Genomic DNA, 15,517 nt, shown 5'->3' with positions numbered 1-15,517 from the left:
CCATATTTGCCAATTACAAATCTCAGTATTCACTCTCAGTGCCAGTCTTGGCCCAAAACCCCAAAGATTAAATGTTTCAAGCTCCTTAAAGTCAGCATGGAAGAAGCATGTTAAAATCTAGTGGAAAAGCTTCAAGTTTAAGTTTTGTTTTACTTTTGTCCTTTGTGACACAGGCATTTAACATCCAAAATTCATCTGTAAGCAATCAAAACCACAGGTGAAACACAAGAACAAAGGATTTACCAAGTGAGTCATCAAAGTGCTTTATTTTATAAAGCCTTGCTCATGTTTGGAGTGTAATCTAAGCACTAACATACACAATAATCAGTCTTCCTTGCCCTGTCCAAAAAACCAGTTTATCAACAAGAATGAGTGACAAAAATGCTACACAGACAAAAAGAATGCTTTGCTGTAAATGTCTAAAATGGTCTAAAAATGTACACTCATTGGCCGCAATTAAATATGTACTCCAAGTACCTTATTTTTACTTCAGGGTCTCTCTGTGGCCTCATACCTTCAGAAGCTTCAGAAAACGAAACTTGGGTGAGAACGTAGACAACCAGGGTGTTTAGGGAGAGGACAAAAAAAAATCAAGCCACAGTACCAACTTATTTAAATACATACAATACAAAAGTATACACATACATTACAGTGCTGCAGACATCACTAAGTCAAATGTAACAAAAAATCCTGTGGGAAAGGTTGGGGAGAGGAAAAAAAATTAGTACACAACAACAGGGATAGTATTGCCTTTGGCCACTGAAGAGAGTGTAATTAAGGGGTTTCTGTTGACTGGGCTCCTCTGAAGTGAACCACTACATAGGTTATGCACAGTTGCAGGCTGAGCAGCACTGACATTAGTTATGGAGAAGGCATGCTGGCGCTCCTGATCCCAGTTAGAAACGATGAGAGGGAGGTTTGACTTCTCTTATGTTGCCTACAAAATCTAACAATTTCAATAAAGAAATTTTAAAGGCACAGCTTTAGCACAGTGTATAAGTAGATAAACTTTTAAGCATATGTAAATTTGTCTCTTTCAAGCATGGAGTCTTTCAGGGAAAAATACAAGAGGAGAAGGAATACAATGTTTAAAAATTTTAAACAAGTTAAACATGATCAGCACAGTTTCAGGCAATGTACTATACAATCAAAACTGAGTAAATGGTAGGACAGGTCATTTTGATGCTGAAAGACAACCTTGGGAAAAATCCCTCTGAAACATCCTTTCGCATTTTATTGTAAAAGAGTCTATCACGGAGGTGAGCGAGACATTCACTTTAGTACACTACTGCACATTACCTCTTGGAAGATGACAAACATTACTTCATTTGTACTGCAAAATAACTTTACATGTAAACTCAAAAGTCATATATTGTACACGGCTCTGAAATTCAGAAATATCCCTGCTTTCCTAATAATGTAAACAGTAAAATTCAGGGTTCATTTTTCAAGGGATAATCTATAATAAAATACCGCTGTTTCAACAGTACAACATAAGCATTTAAACTTCAAATTCCCAGTAAATTACAAGGGAATGGAATTTCTATCAGCGTGCACATCTTTCAGGATGGGTAGAAGATGGAGCTACTATTGCCCAAAACTATGCGCTTCTTCAGATAAGCTTTTTTTCACTTGTAACATTATTAGTTCCTATATTGCAAGAATACAAAACAAATGAAAACTTCAGGTAACAAAGTGAAATAAGCAAAGTTTTCCCTTAATGTAAGTTTACTACAGCAAAAGTGTACACATAGCATGAATTATGTTAGCTCTTTGTAAGGTAAGAGATGCCAGCTCTCAGATGCCTGAGAGGCTGAACTTCCTGACGCAATGTGCTGAAAAGAAGACAAAAACGGGAGAGAGAGGAAAGAAAAGGAAAAAAACCCAACTGCTAGGAACCAAATGGGAAAAGCCTCTGGCACCAAGGGCTGTTGCAGCTGCTTTTTTAAGGAGTGCCAGTGTGCAGGGTAAGTGTAACATTCGCAGTAAGGTCTTCATTATTATCATCATCATCATGAAGAATACTGTCATGTATCTTTTTTTTCAAAAAATAAACTGATCCACAGTTTACAATTTGATATCAATATTGTAGATTTAACATGCATTTACTCTTCCCCACCCCCACCCCACGCCTCTTTGCTCATTAATTCCGTTTCAGCTGGTAGCATCAGAGTATTACTGTCACAGTGCACTCTGAGTAAGCTGTTGTATTTATTTAAATTATTTTAGTTTTTTTTTTTTTGCACACACAAAAGAGTCAGAAATAGCTAGAACTATGCTGGGAATATCAGGCAGCTGTTAAAGCGAGTACTCCACCCCACTTCAGTCATCTTTGCCAGCAGATGTAAACAAAGGGGCTGCTTTCTGTAAGATGAGCGCTTCTCTGAGTTCCTTTTTTTCCCTACACTTGTAGCCACTGCTGCTGTCCCCAGGTCTCGTGTCTGTCCTATGTAACATGAGAGGTTACGTCAAGATGTTGGCAATAAAGTCCAAGAAGCGCTTTGAATACTGTTCTGGATTAACAGTTGAAATTTCTGCACCAGCCTATACAGAGAATTGGGAGGAGAGAAGAAAGAAGAACCAGTGCTTTATTTGATGCTTTTGTCACTGAGGATGTTACTCAAAAAATTTCATGTGCAGTTTCAGAACCAGAGACTAGAAACACAAGCTGTAATGGCCCTCAAGCAGAATCTTACTGGTGCCTTTTCTGGCTTCCCAGGAGTACACTGATAGTCAGTACTCACCACTGTAATAGCCATCTTCCATTTCTGAAACATATTCTTTTTATTTTCCATACTTCTCTTTCCTTTCATTGTACTTCAGTCTTCTAAACGAATTTTTACTGCACAATTAGTCATCCCACCCACTGATTCACCAGCAGATTCTGGTCTCTCGAGCAGCAGTGCCTTCATACAGAGAAGACTGAATTGCCACACTTAGATCTGCCATGTCAACACTTGTGTAATATGTATTGTTATCTGAATGCTAAAAAGCCTGGTTTGAGATACATGGTAACAGTAATACTTTTTCAACATTTGTGCATTTAAATCTGGACTCACTGAATAAGCCATATGATTGCTATTTCAATGAAGTCATGATTTCATACGTATTTTTACTTGAGTTTTTCAGAGCCTTACCCACATTTTTATTTATATTTTTCCTGGTTTACAAAAGAGGGAAGTTGCATGCATGCAATTAATGAATGAACTTCAGTGTCATGTGGCTCAGGATGGAGATAGCAAAATAAACAAAATCGATGTATGAAAGAAATGTTCTGCAATAAGTTTCAATCACAATCAGCTTCAATAATTATAGCTGTTACTCACAATGTATTTCTATCCCTTATTTAAACCAGAAGTGTGAGTTTTTAAAGTCTACTACTTTCAAAGTTCAGTAATAATTGCCAGATAATGGCTGCATATGGTCTGCATCAACTTTCAGCTGCCCAGAGAGCAGAGAGAGTAATGAGAGCATTGCTTTAGAGAGACAAAAAATACCTCCTACAGGCCTTTGCAGGTCACATCCTTCTGTACTGTAACTAAAAAGCCCTGAGCCCTTTTGCCTAAAACTTCCCACAATGCCCTGACCCTTTAGATACTCAGACACAGGAGGGATTTTAGCCTCATGAATGAATACGCTCTTTTTAAAAAGTTTATGAAATTTGAACCTTAAATCACCACAGGAGTTATAATGGTAGATATAAATCTGGAAGACTGGGCTGTTTCACCACAGTTCTTTGGTGTCTGCTGCTAAGCAGCTATTTCAGTCAAAATTAAATAAAGGCAGTCAAAGAGAAGCCTTTTCTGAACAGTCTCTGTGTATTTAATATGTACATTTTATTTTTATGCCTGATTTTGTAACTTGTACTTTTTTTTTTCTGAAGAAGTCTTCTAGAGTGAGCCACATTATATGCTGAAGATCTAACTTTCAGCAGGCTGTACCATATAATGAAACCATCATTAGGGCCCTGCACCTGAAATCAGAGTCATGACAACTGTCACAGAGCAGTGAACAGCTTTTTTTGCAAGAATAAGGTGCATCTCACAAATTCAGGACAAAACCCTAAAAAGGCATCTCTCTAGAGTTCTTTATGGGTGAGAAAGCTGTGCATACAGCTGAAAAAGGAGTTCCACTCTCAGTATGTCATGTGTAGCAGTTACTCTGTACATTTTTATTGCACATTAAACTTGAAAAAAAATCTGATCTATTTCCCCTTTCCCTAGATTTACTGAACTGTCCTGTATCAGGGCACTGAACAACAAACATGCATAAATATAAATGGAGTAAAGAAGAAACCAACCCAGATACTTACCCCATGCTTTACTGTTTTTGCAGCATGGGCAGCTTTCTTTTTTGCATCATAATGAGTAAGAATGTCAATAATGGCCATAAAGTACACTTCCTTCCTGGGTGCATCTGCAAATGGCAAACACAGGGCAGTAAGAATGACTTCTGAAACATTTTAATAATGAGTCCTCTTTCTAACAAAGGAGACTTTGAAAGACTCAATCAGCAGCTAAGACAGGTCAATGTCAGTCATAATCAAGATCTGTAAAAACCACAGGCTCAAGCTGTCCTTAACTGAGAGTTTAACTGCACTCATATATAATGCAAAACCCCCTAAATGAGTGTAAAATGAAAAAATAGCATACACAAAGAGGACTTACTACTAAGTTTAAGTAATGTGGATTTTATCTTTCTTTGTAGAAAAACTATGAAATTTTATATGAAAGGTAATGCTTCTGTGTCAACAAACAAGATCATGTTTTCTTTATGAACAAAACCATGTATTTATCCATGTCAATGAAATTATGGACAAAAAAAAAGGTAACTTTCCTGTCTTGAACAGCCACAAGTAACTAGCTATACTCAGTTTTACACACTAACATCAAACTCAGTTTCAGGCTTCTTACACACTCCTTATGACTCCTTTCTTAGCTGGAACACAGAAATTGGGTATGAGTGTAAAAATTTTCAAAAAGCAACCAAAAAAGTGAAATAGAACTTGGAATGCTGTTTTTCTCATTCTTTTTAGACTGTATTTAATGGTGTTCTCTGCCAGAAAAGACCACTTATAGATACTGGACTTCCTGAAAGGATTGAAAACCCCATGAATTAGCTGCTGAAGAACTGGTAAACCTGAATAGCTAAGCATTATAGGAATCTTCTCCTTTCTGCTGCACCAAAGGGCAAATTTCCTTTTCCACAGAGTGAACTTGTATTTTTCAGTTTACAATTGCTTTTACATGGTTGTGAGGACTTTAGGATTCTGAAGCAAGAATCAAACCATCTTAACATAAAAATATTTCTTAATGCTTACTTTCATGGGATTTTATTCCATAAACATCAATAGCTGGATCAAATTCCCCTGGAGCCAAAGGCAGCGAGCTGTTCAGTGTATTTCCTGGACTGTCTGGAGGGGTTCCAATGGGATGGGTCCCATCACTTTCACCTTCCTCTTCTCCATCATTCTCTTCAAACTCTATTTCTTCCTGTTCAGCTCTTTCAACATCATGAATTCCAACCAGCAAGCTGTAGTCCATGAGTTTTAACTGAGCAAGGAACTAGAAAGCGATAATAAGCAATCTATCAATACTGCTGAAAAACATAAGCTCCACTTACAAACAGAAGTTACACAAAGGTGTCACCAGTTGAGAAAAACTTCTAAGGCACGTCTAAGAGAGAGCAAAAGGAAAGATTAAGTGATAAAGCTGGCAAAGAGATACTTGATTTTATTAAGATGCAGTAACAGCACACAAATTACTTGAAACTTATACTTTAGTCCACTCTTCTAAAATCCTCAGGGAAAAAAATCTGTGTAGCGAAGAGCAGTGCACTTGCAAGCTGATGACTGTTACTCCTGTCTTGTGTTTCAGTTAAATTACAGAATCAGAGAATATTCTGGGTTGGAAGTAACCCCCAAGGAACATCGAACAACTCCTGGCCCTGCTGCACAGAAACATCCCAAGAGTCACACCATGTGTCTGAGAATATTGTCCAAACACTTCCTGAATTCTGTCAGGCTTGGTGCTGTGACCACTTCCCTGGGAGCTGTTCCAGTGCCCCTCCTCAGCTGGCTTCCCCTCAAGGCCATGCACCATCCTCTCTGCCCTCCTTTGGACAGCTTTACATCCTGCTTCAGTTGTGGTGCCCCAGAGCACACACAGCACCTGGGGTGGGGACTGCTCTGTCACTGCTCAGTGTCCAGACCAGCCTCTGTGCTATCAGGTGTGTGGCACGCTATGAGCTGGTGCTGAACCCACCCTCCCACTCCATTTCAAATCTTATTAATCATGAAAAAGTGTTCAAATATTCGTGCAGTGGAAAGCTGCGAAGTTTTACACCCTGAAGACATGAAATGGTGTTGTATTCTCTTCACAGCAACAGGCTCATGATTTAAATCACATAAGCAAAACATGTATGTGAATGAAAGAGTAGTTTTGAATAAAGACTAAGGATGGGAAATTTTAGAATATTGAGAGATGAATACACTCTATGTACAAACAAAGAGTTATTTTAGTTGAGGCAAACAGGATAAGGCAAAAAGCTAAAAGGATGGAAATAAGGAAGGTATAAAAGCAGGAAAACGGGATAAACAGCTCAAGGGGGTGAGGGATAGGCAGGACAGAGCTGTGCTGCAGCGGGAAAGCAATACTGTGATTTTGGACTTGTGAAGTTCACCATGCTTATGATATGCAGAGAGAGTGGCTGAAAATAAAAATTATTTCATTTTTTATAAACTCTAAATGGTTATCAAAAGGAAGTTAGAGCAGACCAGGGAAGAAGGGATTTAAGCAAGTCTTTGGTACAGCGATAGTGATGGTGATGAAAAAGATGAGCATAAAATACCAGGGAATCAGAAACTCCCGTTTGTCAAAATCAGATTCTGAGAAAAGAGATGAACTGGAGATAACTGTAAATTCAAGTGCTAGAAGAAATAATGTGAGATTGAGAAGAGTTTTTAAGAAGACGAAACTGTTTAATGATTTCAGTATCATTTATTTCAATACAATAAAACAATAGACTCTCCACAAGGCTGGAAGTGACCTAAGTTTGAAGAGATGATGTACAACAATATATAAGACAAACAGATGAGACTGGCCAAAGGCGATGGGGTGGAAGAACTTCAGGCATATTATTTGCTACTTGGTAAATACAGAGAAAATAAATCTACCAATAATCATACAGAACAGCATGAAAGAGAATGGACTTTTGGGAGAAAACAGTGAGCTACAAATTAGAAGAGAATGGCTCTTGGAAAAAAGTGTGCTGCTGCCAACAATGAAAAGACTTAAGGAGCTCAGCACAAGGAAAAAATAATTTGATTTTAAATGGAGAAAAATACGTGTTTTTTCTCAGGATACCTGCAATGGAATAAGGAGGCAGAAAAATAGACAAGGGGACATCAAAACAGCAGTAATAATTTGTGTTTGAACACAGGAAGGGGACATGTGACTTGATCAGGAGAGAAATATAGAAACAAAACCTAATGAAAAACAAAAAAAAAGGTATAAAGTCGTATAGCTCAGATTACTACTCCATAATATGTTTTAACTGTAAATACTGTCTGATAAAATTGTAATATACTAAGTGTTTTGCATTTCTTTTCATTGTAATGAAATGTGACCATTTACACATTGATTACAAAGTATGTCTATAATTTATCTAATAAGAGCAGAAGAACCAATAAAAGAAAAAGAAGATTAAAGAACAGCTTGCCATTGTCAAAATCAGGAACCAGATCACTTCGCACTAGTGGTTTACGTGGATATTAAACAATTCTCTGTATAAACTTAAAACCCATAAAACAGCCTCTCAGGACATAATCTGGAATCTGCTGTTATATTCCCAGTCTGGTAAAATATAGATCATACACAATCTACTTTTCAGGGTAAGAAAGTATCTTCCACATTCCTTGCACACACTTAAGATATTATCTGCAACTTACTTACTGTAAAAGCAGTAGTCAGCAACAGCAGTACATGTTAAAAGAGCACAAAATTTTAACCCAAATAAACTTATCTCTAGAGCTATGACATCGGTAGAGCATAATATTTTAAATATAATATAAACACACACTGATATTTCACAAAATATTTATGTTTCCATCATCCTCACCACCACAAATTTCCCATTGTTACTATGATGGGAAATGAGTTTTCCTCAGAAGCAAATTATTGGGTAAATTCTAAAGTAACAGTATTTTGTTTTGTGCAACTAATGAGATACAGATCTGAAGAATTTGAAAAGTCAATTCACAGCGCTCTTTTGATATAAATAGCTGAAAGTCTTATTAAGTCACAGACACAATTTGCTACCAAGCCTCTCCCTTTTTACTTGAAAACAGATTTTAGGCTTTGAGTATAAAGCTGCAAAATACTGTGTTTAGGAAAAATATTTTCAAATACGCAAACTAAAGGCAAGTTGTGTGAGCAAGTTAGTCTGGTATTTATTTTATTAACTGAACAAAATCAGTAAAAATATTACATTAAATTCATATATTAACACTTTTCTTTCAAGTATTTACTATATTCAGCCAATTACAAATTTATATGAAAGACTACATTAAGATGAGAATTCAGTTGCTGTATTCAGATTACTGAAGCACTCTACTGTTGTGGTACTGAGTGATTTAAAACTGGACTACTAATATAAAACAAAAAGGACATGCACAGCAGTGAGTGGGGTGGTGCTCCATCTCTGTTACAGACTACAGACCATGTATAGCCTTCACCCTGCTGGACCTCCATCTGTAAAATACAACTAACAATACTCACCTCTGTCTTGGGGACATTTGGAAGTACTAGGCTTGTAAAGCATTTAAGTACTAAGCAGTACCATCATTTTAACATCACATCATCAAGGCAGGAACAATGTATGGCAACCAGCTATGGCAGCAAGCCATTTATCACATCAGCAAAGCAGTGAGCAACTCCTAAAAGTTTAAATTGTGTTTCATTTAAAACAGTCAGTGCTTACAGAGTTATAAACAAGAGTTTTCATTAATGAATTACATGTATAATTTCTAGGGATATTCATAATTTGCCACACATTTTAATCACAAGTAACTGAACAAGCACATTCTTACCTCAACATCCTTTTTGAGTTTCTCAAGGAACATCTTTTTGTTATCCTCATCAATATGAATCTTTTGGCCATCATTAATAAAATCATTGTCTTTGAACGTCGGCAGCTCTTTGGCCTAAAACAAACCAAAATTCCTGTAAGAGCAGGATTGCAAAGAGGAGTGTGCTGAAGCTGCTGGTCTGGTGCAGCCCCCGCTGGCAGCGGGACATCCAGAGATCCCCTGTGCTCAGAGGACACCCCCGAGCTGCCCTTCCTCCATGGCACACAGCTCTCCTTAATGCACCCATGGAGCTCCTTCCTCACCTTATCCCCCCTGGAAGTGGCCTAGAAGGTGCATGTTGACTGGGCAGCAAAGGTAGCTAGGACAAAATCTCCACTCAATACTGGATTTGCATTGAACGCTGATTTGCATCGAGCTTCTTCCCAGATGTCATTTGTCAAAGCGACTGGCAGTAAGTGAGGTCAAAACACAATCTATACTTCATAACAAAGGCCCTGCATCAGATCTGACAGAGGAAGTCAAACTGCATTGCATTTTGCACAGCTATTGTGAATGTTTACAAGTGCCTAATATCAAATAATTATTGAAAAGCATCAAAAGAACATGAATTACAAAATTCTGCTTAAAAGTAGCAAATGCCAGAGACCACCATTGCCTCTTTATATGTAATTAAATATTCTTCATGTTGGAGCAACTTCATTATCTTCACCTTCAGCTCCCCCATGAAGTGATTTGCAACAGCACTAAGGAAAGTCAGAGCAACCACTGGATTCGGTACTAAGACACCTCAGATGGGCTCTATTTTTAAAGGGTAGTGACAGGAAGTTTACTCAAAAACCCCAGCACACTGACAAACAAAAGAACAGTTCCTTCAGGGCATTTGGTCAAGCAAACTAGAAGTAATAGTAACAGCTGTAATCAGAGCTTTAAAAAAATTGGTCTATTAAGAGCCTTTCTCCCTGCCCCATCTTTAATCAATAGTAGGGAAAAACAGGTTTTCCTTACAAAGAAAATGCTACATAACAACCAGTGCTGCAATTCCTATGAACTGTCAGTGGCCATAAACAGTGAGTACCCTGAATAAAGTGACTTCCCCTTATGCTAGGAATAAAAGGCAGTTAACATCAGCCTATGGGAATGCCCTCTGTAAGTTTAACTAGTCAGACATTGCTTATAGTCTTACTGGAGATAGTATTTTTCACAAAATTTATTTTATTCCTATGACACAGTAAGGAAAAGAATCTGAGAGGTTCTTTCCTCTGCTCCAAAATATATATAATGGAAAGCACAGCACTAAAATGTGAGCACCGCAGCAGACCCTGAAAGGCCGTTATACATCTTCACAATGGCCAAAAGTTCTTTTTGCTGTTGAGCAGTGTGCACTGTGGTGGCCAAAATACTCAGTTCCCCATTAATTAATTTTTGTCTGAATTAATTTTCTGGACCTGGAATTTGCAAATTGCTTGTGATCCCACAATGCTACTTTTGTTTAGAAAAGCAATCCTTTTCTTTCAATAACTGCTTAAGAATACTTAAGAAATCCGTGGCATGATGATACCTGTGAAAAAAATAAGGTCCTAGTCTGGCTGCTCTGAATTATCATTATCTTGCACCTAGAATATTGTGAGATATTAAAATACCCTGGAATACAGTTCCTCTATTTATATTTAAGACAAAAGGAAAACAAACACCCCGGCAGCTGAGATGGAGCTACAACCATTCATCCATCCCAGACTCCACTTCCACGGAGGAGTCGTTCAGCAGTGCTCTCCTGCTTCACTCAAAACCAATGCTGGACACTTTCTGAGGCTCACAATGAATTGTTTACCACAACATGACTGCACAGCAGGCATTGATTTTCTTTCTGGCCTACTCAGTAAGAGGTTTAGAACACAAAAGAGCAGGGGTAACATCAGATAAGCACTCCAGGCTAACAGCTGTAGAGATTATCATACTCAATCAAGCATACTGTCCCATGGACAGGGCTAATTCTGCAGAGGAGGGACTGTGGATCCAGGGATGTTGCCAACACCAGAGGATGGAATCCAGTGCGTGGGATGCTTAAGAATGGAGGGGAGATTTGGATGAAATAATTTCAGATGAAGCAATAATGAAAAGAATGCAGGAAACCAAGCTTCCTTCATTTTTAGCACAAAATCACAAAAAATCCCCCCAAAACCCAGATTACTTTCCCACCTAGTATATCCAAGTTATTGATTAAATTAGGCAGAGGTTAAAGTGAAACAAACCCATTAACACAGCAAAAAAACCCCTACTAGTGGTGTTTAAAGCTGGGGGGTGAGCACGGAGGAAGGATATGCTTGTGGTTAAGAGGCTGAGATGCTTGTTTGCCTCCAGGCTCTGCCGCAGGCTTCCCGCGGAGCACAGCACCAGCCACACCGGCAGGGCTGCGAGGGGAAGCTGCCTCGCCACTGAGGACAGTCCTACGGCAGCAAAAATAAACTTCAATCACAAGCACTGTCTTTTTTGAAAGATGCCAGGGCTGGTAAGCCAGTTGTGCAGGTGCCATACTTTGCTTTAACCTTGTCTCTGATCTATTTTTAATAGAAGCGAGCTAGCGAAGCTGCCGCTGCTGCAGTTCTTGCCTGTCATCACAAGACCCAAGGGGTTCTCCCAAGGACGCTCAGGGCAGTGAGTCAGCACTCCCAAAAAACCAGACTCTTCACTGCCTTGTGTGCAGGTTCCCCCAGTCCATGGTCATCCCTCTGAGGATAGGTAGCTGAGGTAATTTTTATTCATCCAAATACCCAGAGATGGAAAGACTTGGCAAATGTAGACCCACGTAAGTTAAAAGCCAGTTCTGAAGCATGTGAAGAAAAAGGACAAAGTAAAAGCAGTGGATCCCATCTATGAAACTGAAGCTAAAGAGCTCTGTGCCAGTGGCTGCCCTCATCACATTATTTCATAATTTGCATGATGCATCCCAGCCTATTCTCTTCCCTCTTTTTAGGTGTTATTAGACAAAAGCTCTTTTTTTTTTTTTTTTGGTGGGTGTGCTAGGCAATATTATTCTCCCTATTTATTTAAAACTGAATAGTCTTAGGATACTGTTGCAGTCCCATATATGACTAATGACAGCCAGCAGTAGTAGTGATTCTAGTAGTACTTTAACTGAAGCCTATCTCAAAATTGATTTGTGAATTTAAGAATCAAAACCTATAAAATATTCAGCTAGGAGGGGCTCTTGTAGTTACGCAAAATAATACATTCATTCATGTTGAAAAATCCTACTATGTTCATTTTCTTACATACTGAAATAAATAAACAAATAGAATCACATTGTGGCAGTTTAAAACATTATCCGAATGAAAAAAATTGAGACTTTGCTTTAATGAAATAATTGATACGGTTAATTTTTTATGAAGTCTAAAATATTTCCAATGAAGCAAAACCCTTGTTGGAAAAAGATTCTCCTGGAATGTAATTCATTATAATGAACATATTACTGTCATTAAAGAACTAAATATTTTAAGAGCTGCACAGGAGATGAGCATCTAACTACTTCCACTAAATTAATAATAGATTTTCTTTCTGAACCACCTCCACTGTTTTTAACCCTCTACTTAAAGATGCAAGAAAGGCACAACAGATTTTACAAATATAAAATATTTATTAATTAAAAAAACCATGTTATCAGCACACTTCAGATTTGCATTCCAAAGTTTGCCATGGTCACAGAGAATTTTAATGGCAGGAAGATTTCACTGCCTCTGAAAGGCTGAAAATCAATACAGATTTCTTAGTAACTAAGATGACAGAATGTGTAAAGCCTCATTCAAAATAAAAGTATCGTGTAAGAAATGATACTGCTTTGAGTTAACAAAAAATCTTGGAATGTAAGAACCGGGTGAAGTTCTATTTCTAGACAAACATGGGAATAATTTTCATGTATTTCTTAGCACATCTTAATTCAGCATCCTATCCTAATGAGTTGAAATGAATATTTAGCAATTTTGTTTTCCCAGAAGAATTTTGTGTGCATCATGACATCAACAATAATGGTCATAGCTAACATTAATGCTGACATTTGGAAGCAGCTTGCTAAAATAGTCGCAGGTCAGGTAAGTTTCTGAGCAAGTGTTTAATTGTCCTCACAACCTGGCAGCAATTTCTCATCTCACAAAGGCAAAGTTTGGGTTTTAGGAGAAATGTTGCATAGCAGGCTTATTTTTTGTTTGGAACTAGCCACAAGTCACATTATTTGCACAGCTAATCATGGAAGAATTTGGCTTACAATTTAAAACTTTTGAAAATTATATAAAACATCTGCCAAGAGTGGAGGAGGTCCACACCCTGGACTTCTTTAACAAGTGGCCTACATACACCTTAATTTTTTTACGTACTGGGCTTAAAATATATATAGAAGGAGATTTCAGCATATATAGAAGGCAGTATTTGGGAAAGAAAAAGGATATAATGCTTAACATCGTTTGCAACAATTTGGAACGGGTGATTTTGAACTGAATGAAAAGTCTGGAGTCACTAGATCTACAAGATGGAAGAATAACTTCATTTGGAAGGCTGAATTATGCAGCTTTTCCCCTCCAACAGCTGTGTGAGTTGAGTCCAAACTTTTGTTGTACAAATTGCCTTGCCCTAGACAGGGGTTTCTATACAAACAAGGGTCTGCAGCTCCATTTGACTTCACAGGTCTGTAAAAGGCAATGGAAATAGAGCTGTAACCCCAAAATAGGGTTTGAGGGGAAACACTGGAATGACTTTAGTCAGTACAACAAGCATTTTAGTAGGACAAAATAAATTGTGCAGGAGGCTGTGGAAGGGTTAGGTATTTAAGCATGTACTAAAATAGAAACTGTCTTTTCAATGCTCAAGGAAATGCATCCAGAATTATCCCTAGCACTAATGTCTTCCTGCTGCAAAATGAACATGCAACATATAAAATACAACACAAAATTCCCCTTTTCTTTTTTTAAGTTATTTTTACATATGGAAAGCAGACTTCTAAACAAAAACAAAACACCCCCACCCCCCCAAACCAAACAAAGGCAAACTAGTGATTTGTTCTGAGAAACTGTAATTGGGTTGGAGTCATGAGAAGGCTAAATGCTGAAATCAAACCCCTGTATGTCTATTCCTATCTTTGCAGTGTGATGTCTCGAAAGTTATAATCTCTATACATTGCAACCTTGAGATTTGTTTCACAGATAAATCTAAGACACTTCACAAGTCTGTTGTGTGAGACCAGCACATGAAGCAGATCGAAATCACTAATAAGAGATAAGTAAAAATACGCTGTTCTGAAATTAGTAATTCTAAAACAGCAGGAAAAAAGTAGCTCATATTTTGGAACGATCGAGAAAGATGAAATGTGGTGGGCATCAGTTCAGTTAGGTTTTATTTTTCTTCTTCAAATTTCTTTCTGAGCTGCTCACTCACAAGCAACAGCTTAAGTTCTTTTATCAGTACAAGTAGACTCAGCTGTTACTGCTAATTTGATGTCGTACTGCAAGTATGGCATAATTGTGAGCAGCCAGACCACCAGGGGAGTTCTGCATTATCCTCCTTTCACTTAAGAGGGCAAAATTGTCCACAGAATGAATAGAAAATGCCCACTATTAAAATTATGAAAATAAAAAAAGAGTAGTAAAGTCTAAGAAATGAAAAGGAGCAGCTGTCAGAATCTGACTGTTGAAACATACCATTCTTTTAAAATCCAAGGCATCTGTAAGTGCATGTTATGATACACGTTGCCAAGAAAGTGAGGCCTTTATTATTAAAAGTATCATTTGTAACACAAATGAAAGGAATTGTGTGTTAAGGTGAAATTTAAGGGAATGGTACTTGTTTCTACACTGATTTTGACAAAATATTGAAATGACAGTTTTGGAGCTTCTCATCAGTATGTTAGGATATTAAACAGCTGAAGACAGTCAAACAGGAGGTAAACCGCAAACAGGATGGAAAAGTACTATTCTCAATCAGAAAACTTTTCTTCCTAAACACTGATTTAAAAAAAATGTTTGAATACAAATACCTATTTTACATTACCAAACCAGAATCACATTTCTTTCTCCAGTTTCTTATCCATTGAATCTTTTTGCATGTTTGTCTCTTCTTTATTAACTGAGTAAATAACAACTTTCCGTTTGATAGGAAAAAGATTCAAGAACATATATTTCACCAAATTTACCTTTACAAAGTAATTAATCTAAAATTTACTGTCTGCATTAGAATGTGACTGAAAGACTTGCTCTTTTGTTTTCAGACTTTAAGAGAAGTAAACATATTATTCTTGATATTCTGAAAACCATTTGATTACTTGAATGTTGTAATTTGAAATTCAATATGAATTACTTAAAAGCTCATTTAAAAACTAGCCATTGCCAGACATTTTAGCCATACATTTTAGCACCAAAAGCTTCCTTTATTACTCTTTCTCAGATGAGA

The 15,517-nt window shown here is 37.5% G+C and overlaps 1 protein-coding gene across 2 annotated transcripts in view; it reads right to left on the bottom strand.

Annotated features, from left to right (window-relative positions):
* Positions 1–238: 238 nt before the first annotated feature.
* The window catches only part of PIP4K2A (phosphatidylinositol-5-phosphate 4-kinase type 2 alpha), a 108,230-nt gene continuing 92,951 nt past the window's right edge, over positions 239–15,517 (bottom strand). For both annotated transcript variants that reach the window (XM_085050540.1, XM_085050539.1), the window contains 4 exons: positions 9,089–9,202; positions 5,321–5,564; positions 4,313–4,416; positions 239–2,544 (listed from right to left, as the gene is read on the bottom strand). In XM_085050540.1, coding sequence (XP_084906666.1) covers positions 2,464–2,544; positions 4,313–4,416; positions 5,321–5,564; positions 9,089–9,202 — 543 coding nt within the window. In that variant the 3' untranslated portion in view covers positions 239–2,463. The remainder of the gene's footprint in view (positions 2,545–4,312; positions 4,417–5,320; positions 5,565–9,088; positions 9,203–15,517) is intronic.

Source organism: Lichenostomus cassidix, chromosome 2 (assembly GCF_008360975.1).
Source record: "Lichenostomus cassidix isolate B80296 chromosome 2, HeHo_3.0, whole genome shotgun sequence".
Taxonomy (NCBI): Eukaryota; Metazoa; Chordata; class Aves; order Passeriformes; family Meliphagidae; genus Lichenostomus; species Lichenostomus cassidix.
This window is presented reverse-complemented; position numbering and strand designations above follow the sequence as displayed.